Source organism: Chrysochloris asiatica, unplaced genomic scaffold, assembly GCF_000296735.1.
Source record: "Chrysochloris asiatica unplaced genomic scaffold, ChrAsi1.0 scaffold00048, whole genome shotgun sequence".
NCBI lineage: Eukaryota > Metazoa > Chordata > Mammalia > Afrosoricida > Chrysochloridae > Chrysochloris > Chrysochloris asiatica.
This window is the reverse complement of record NW_006408566.1, coordinates 6,729,080-6,735,506: the sequence shown is the minus strand read 5'-3', so window position 1 is coordinate 6,735,506 and position 6,427 is coordinate 6,729,080. Positions and strand designations below refer to the sequence as shown.

General features: G+C 40.6%; 1 protein-coding gene across 6 annotated transcripts in view; it reads left to right on the top strand.

The window, feature by feature from the left end:
- Window positions 1-6,427, top strand: part of SGIP1 (SH3-domain GRB2-like (endophilin) interacting protein 1) — a 360,328-nt gene that overhangs the window by 348,401 nt on the left and 5,500 nt on the right. For all 6 annotated transcript variants that reach the window (XM_006862443.1, XM_006862442.1, XM_006862446.1 and 3 more), the window contains 2 exons: window positions 3,025-3,227; window positions 6,154-6,218. In XM_006862443.1, coding sequence (XP_006862505.1) covers window positions 3,025-3,227; window positions 6,154-6,218 — 268 coding nt within the window. The remainder of the gene's footprint in view (window positions 1-3,024; window positions 3,228-6,153; window positions 6,219-6,427) is intronic.

The following is a 6,427-nucleotide window of genomic DNA, read 5'->3' as shown; positions in this document are numbered from 1 at the left end:
CAAATGACATATTGCATTAGGCAAATCTGCTGCACAAGACCTTTTTAAAGTGTTGAAGAGCAAAGATGTCAGCTTGAGGACTAAAGCGTGCCTGATCAAGCCTTGATATTTTCAGTTACCTCGTATGCATGTGAAAGCTGGACAGTAAATAAGGAAAACCATAGAACAATTGATGCTTTTGAGTTATGGTGTTGGAGGAGAATATTGAAAGTGTCGTGGGCTGCCAAAAGAACCAACAGATCCGTTTTGGAAGTAGTGCAGCCAGAGTGTTCCTTGGAGGCCAAGATAACCAAACTTCGTCTCCCGTACCTCAGACATATTGTCAGGAGGGACCAGTCGCTGGAGAAGCATATCATATTTGGTAAGGTGGAGGGTCCAAGAGAAAGAGGAGGACCCCAAATGAGATGGATTGGCCAAGTGGCAGTATGGATGGCCTCAAGCGTGGCAACATTGGTGAGGTTGGCCCAGGATCAGGCTGTGTTTCATTCTGCTGTGCATAAGGTCGCTATGGTACCGACTCGATGGCACCTAACAACAACAACAAGTAATCCTAGATCTGTTGTTTTCAAATTCTGTTCATATGAATTCCTTTTGTTTTTGTTTTGATGTGGTGTGCTTTTGTTACTGTTTTTCAATAGTTGAGGGCAGGGCACAACTAGCATTTTGGGGAATGCCATCAAATCACAGCATGTTATTCCCTGACCACCAATAGCATCGCCTAGTAGTTGGAACAATGAAAAGCACACTCTCACACATTCAAGCTCTAGTTGAAAGAATTGCTATCAATTTGAGAACTACTGTTGAAAATCCAAACCACGTAACCAAACCCACTGGTGCCGAGGGGATTCCAGCACATAGTGACCCTGTATAGGGTTCTGAGGCTGCAACTCTTAACGGGAGTCAGAAAGCCTCATCTAATTCCTGCAGAGCAGGTGGTGGGTTTGAACTGGCAACCTTGTAGTTAGCAGTTTAGTACTTATCCGACCATACCACCAGGGTATAAAAGGGAATCCTCTTTTCTGCTTTTGTTCTCTTTTAGATAATGAATTTCTAAATGAAAGTTTGTTTTCAAAAAAGATTTTTCTACTAAAAATGTTTCTTTCAAGTTTAAAATTTACAATAATGGTTACCAAACTAAAATTATATCAAAGTCCATTTCTGTCATTTCACAGAAGAGCCTACTTTTTCTGTAACAAACCTGTCCTGACTTGTAAATTCAGCCTGCATTTTGACCCTTACCTGTGGGGTCCATATTTGTAGGAATTTCTAGGCCAATAGACAGTTGTCTGTATTCTTCAAAATCAACAAAACACAAGCTCCATGAATAAATATCCAAGGGCACAAACACCACACACACAGCCCCTGCAATGTGTGTGTAGTTGTGAAAGGAGAAGGTCCTGGACATGTAGTTACCCTCACAGTTAACACGGAGAGATTATAATGATGTCAAATTCTCACTGTGACACCAGAATTCAAACTGCTATCAGTGTCTTTAGATGAGAATGTTTTTTGTTGATTACTCAAACCTGCTTTTTCCTGATACAATTCATGTTGATTCTAAATACATCTACGATCTGTTCTTGCTTCTCATTAGATAATAGAATGTAGCACTTCCAGTCAGGGGCCCTGGGTCCAAGTCCTTACTTTGGCAAATCCCCAAATAGTTTAAATAACCATCTTTGTCTAACTCCTTGCTTTGATGAGCAAATGTGGTAAGAATATTAATTTTCCACATGCTGTCAAGTCAATTCCAACTCAGACAGACACTACATGCTTCCAAGTAGAGCTGTGCTCCATAGGGTTTTTATGGTTTGACCTTCCAGAAGCAGATTACCAGACCTTTCTTCCAAGACGTCTATGGGTGGGCTCGAACTGCCAGACTTTATGTTAATAAACCAGTATTTAACTATTAGTGCCACCCAGGAACTCCAATTAAATATTGCCATCAAGTTAATTCCGTCCAACTTAGAGCAAACTATTTTATTTATTAAATGTATTAATTTGTTAAAACATTAAATATTTATTGAACCTTTACTGTAGGTTAAGTATTGGTCTGCTAACCACAAGGTCAGATGTTCAAACCCATCAGCAGCTCCATGGGAAAAATATAAGGCTATCTTCTCCCATAAAGATGTATAGTTTCAGAAATCCTAAATAGACTTACTATAAGCTGGAGTTGACTCAGTGACAGTGGATTTAGTTTTGGTTTATATGGTAGGCACTGCTGAGTGTTTTGTATAAAATATCTCCTTGAAATTTCATGACAATTTTATAGGTAAATATTATTATTATTATTATTTGCATTTACAGATGAGGACATAATTGAGGTTCCATGAGGTTTAGTAAATTGTCCAAGATCACTCATAAGTGACAAACACAACTCAAAGCCCTAGCTCTGTAGCCTCAACTCCTAACTAGTACACTCTTATTGTTGTTGTTAAGTGCTGTTGAGTTAATTCCAACTAAGGGATCGTGTATCGGAATTATGGAGAGCAGCTGGTGGATTTGAACCACCAACCTTGAGGTTCAAACCAACCTTGTGGTCCAGTGTACTATCATGCAGTGCCACACCAGAACTTTCACACCCCTCTAACAGTCTTGGTGGCACTGTAGGGTAAGTACACACCCCACAGTTGGTAGTTCAAACTCAACAAGCTCTCCTTGGGAGAAATATGAGACCTTCTGAGACCAAAAAGATGTACAGCCTCAGAAACCCACCCTATATAGGGTCTCTACAAATCTGAATTAATTCAATGGCAGTGGAGCTTTGGTTTTTAACAGATGTAAAGCACATTGTAAACTATCAAGTGCCATAGAGATTTTAGTAGTAATGCCATGCTTTTAATCCATGGCAATTCCTCTCACATGGCCTCTTCAGCGTTTTTCTCTAAGAGCTCATTTGGGAACTGCATATGCGACATTAGGAAATGTTGGTATCTAAAAACATGTCTATGCATGTAGCTCTAGTTGTGTTTCTAATTAATAGTCCAGACTTACATATTCTCTTTCTTGTCACTTGGTAAGGTATCTGCTCAGGGCATTCAGTCCACACCTCTGAACCTGGCTGTGAATTGGCGCTGTGAAACTGCTAGCACAGACCTACGCATTGATTACAAATACAATACAGATGCAATGACAACCGCTGTGGCCCTCAACAATGTACAGTTTCTGGTCCCCATCGATGGAGGAGTAACCAAGCTCCAGGCCGTGCTTCCACCAGCAGTCTGGTAAGGAGTCACAGTCTCCTTTCTCTTCACCACAGGACTCCTGTGTAAAGACATAACCAATTTCTTAGCATTTAGGTTCCCTGCAGGAGGAAATCACAGCAGGGTTTAGGGCAACAGGAAACAGAAACCATTGTAATTATTTTCAACAGAAAATTACTTAGCACAGGGATATGGATGCTTATAACATGATCGGCGTGTTTGAGGAATTGGCTCTAAGTTGGCTCTCCAAGAATGTTTCCAAGCCCTGCAAAACTGCCTCTGCTACATCTGGAAATGAGAGAGATCAGAAGGCTGCCACTGTAACCATTGAATTCAAGAGCCAGCCGCCACAATTATGATCCAAGGGGCGGAAAGCTTCCCACTGGCACCTCCTGAACTGCTTCTTGTTGTTAAGTGCTGTTGAGTTTGTTCCGACTCATAGTGACCCTGTATAGGGTTTCCAAGGAGCAGCTGGTGAGCAATACCCCATAATGCCACACCAGGACTGTTGTTGTTATGTGCTGTCTAGTCAGTTCCAACCATAGCAACCCTGTATAAGGTTTCCAAGGAACAGCTGGTGAGCTTGAGCCACTGACATTGCAGTTTAAACTGACTTTACAGTCCAGTGCATTAACCCCCAGCACCACACCAGGAACTGCTTCTTAGCACCCACAAAACTGCAGACTGGACTGAAACACTGTGTAGATGAGCACTCCATCTACAGTTACTCACTTAATAGAAAGCAGCCAAGAAAAAGGCAGACAAAGAACTATCTTCCAAATTTTAAGCAGTTCATATAATTGTTGTTGTCGAATTAGTTCCAACTCATAACAACCCTGTATAGGGTTTCTAAGGAGTGGCTGGTGAGTTTGAACCACCGACCTTGTGGTTCAAACCGACCTTGTGATCCAGTGCATTATTCCACCTAATTTGCATGTAGGACCCTAACTGTAGGGGAGTCTGGAAAATACAGTGTTTAGTTTTCTAGCCTGTGAACTACATGAAGACATACTACAGGAGATCTGGCACTAGATTCTGCTTAGATGCATAGAGCCAATAGCATCTGTCAAAAATAATTTGTTTAGCCTACTCACCAACATCATTTTGTAGTCAGTGGTGTTTAGGATTATCTACTAGGCACTTAACATAAATGAGGCAAAGGCCACAATCGAAGGGAATTACCAGACCTGATCTCTCAGGGCTCTTTTGTACTGTGCTCTGGAAGTACCTGGTTCCTGATGCTGCAAAAATAACCTTCTTTGTACCGGGCCCACTTCTCTGCTTCCTCCCCTCCCCACATTTGAGAAGCTTAATCTCCCATGCTGCTAGCTATATCTCAGCATGTGAGGCTAATTCTACCTTTGGTTGGTAGTAATACATGGAGCTCAAGATTACTGTATGTGTGTCTCATCTTCATGCTCTGACCCTCACCCTCTGGTGGGGAATAGCAGCCACTGCACCATATGGTCTTTAGCTTTGGATACTGGGTGTGGAGGTGGGGGGATATCAAATGCAAATCAGATGCCCAAACACTAGCTGTCTGATATGTCCTTTTCGTCACAGCCAATCCATCAGCACTTCCTGCAGACTCTACCTTCCAAATATATTCCAAACCTGGCTTCTTCTCCCTAGCTCCTATCAAACTGTTCTCACCTTTTGCCTGGATTACCACAATAGCCTCTATGCTCACTCTTAACTACTTGCAATCTGTTCTTCACATGGTGGCCAGAGTAAGAGTTAAAAATGTATATGGATATACATCAGAGATATTGTGGGTTTGGTTCCAGACCACTGCAACAAAGCAAATAAAGCATTATCACAAATAATTCACTTTCCCTGTGCATTTTTAAAAAATTAGTATACTGTAGTTTCTTTCGTGTGCAATAGCCTTATGAAAAAGTTTGAAATATTGTGGGAATTACCCAAATGTGACCAAGACATGAAATGAGTCCAGGCTGTTCGGGAAATGGCCCTGACAGGCTTGCTCAAAGCAGGGTTGCCACAGACCTTCAATTTGTTAAAAATGGAATATCTGCAGCGTGCACTAAGGCAACATGCCACAAAGCAAGATACGCTTATATGACTGTTTAGTCATTCCCACTACTTTAAAAAAACACCTTGAATAAAGTCCATACTTATTGTTTGGCCTAAAAAAATTAAAAAAAAATAATAATTTGTTTAACTAGGAAAAAGACTTCGGTTTTCACATGCAATTGTCAGAAGCAAATAAATAAATAAAGCATTTTAAACAAACAAAAGTCAGTCATCTGACATAATTCCAACTTAAATTGCTTGAATTAATTTATTAAACATCTATTATTTCAGTCGATAGCTGTATCACCAAATTTTTTTAATTCTTCATTGTCCTCTAAATGTTTAACTGTCAGTATTATGGCTAGTTACAGTGAAGAAAGGGAGGGAGAGAATTCACCCTGATCCAGGCCATAGTATTCATATTCATGTGGAAAGTTGGACAATGAGTAAGGAAGACCATAGAAGTATGCATTTAAATTATGTTGTTGGCGAAAGTATTCAAAGTACCATGAACTGCCAGACACAAGCAGAACTGTCTTGGAAGAAGGACAGTCAGAATGCTTCTTAGATGCAAGGATGGCGAGACTCAGTCTCTCATACTTTGGGCATATTTTCAGGAAAAATCCATCCCTGGAGATAAAGTGGAGGGTCAGCAAAAAAGAAGACCCTCACTGAGATGAACCGACACAATTGCAATCACAATGGGTGTAAGCATAGCCACTGTGAGGATGGGCACTGTTTTGTTCTTTGTGCATAGAGTTAGAACGAACTGGACAGCACCTAACAGCAACAATATAACTTTTTAAATGTAGTAAAATTTTCAAGATCCATTTTCAGTAACTGATACTATCCAAACAATATGTCATCTATAAAACTTACATATGTGAAAGTCATTTACTTATTTTATTTTTAGGAATGCTGAACAGCAAAGAATATTATGGAAGATTCCTGATATCTCTCAGAAATCAGAAAATGGAGGTAATGTTATCAATGACTACTGTTAGGTCATATGTAAAGCTGAAATAACCTCTAGGCATTGTCGTTGTTGTTGTTGTGAAGTACCATCGAGTCAGTTCTGACTCATAGCGACCCTGTACAGGGTTTCTGAGGAGCAGCTGCTGAGCTTGAACCACCAACCTTGGGGTTCAAAGTGACATTGCAGTCTACCGCATTAACCCACAGCGCCA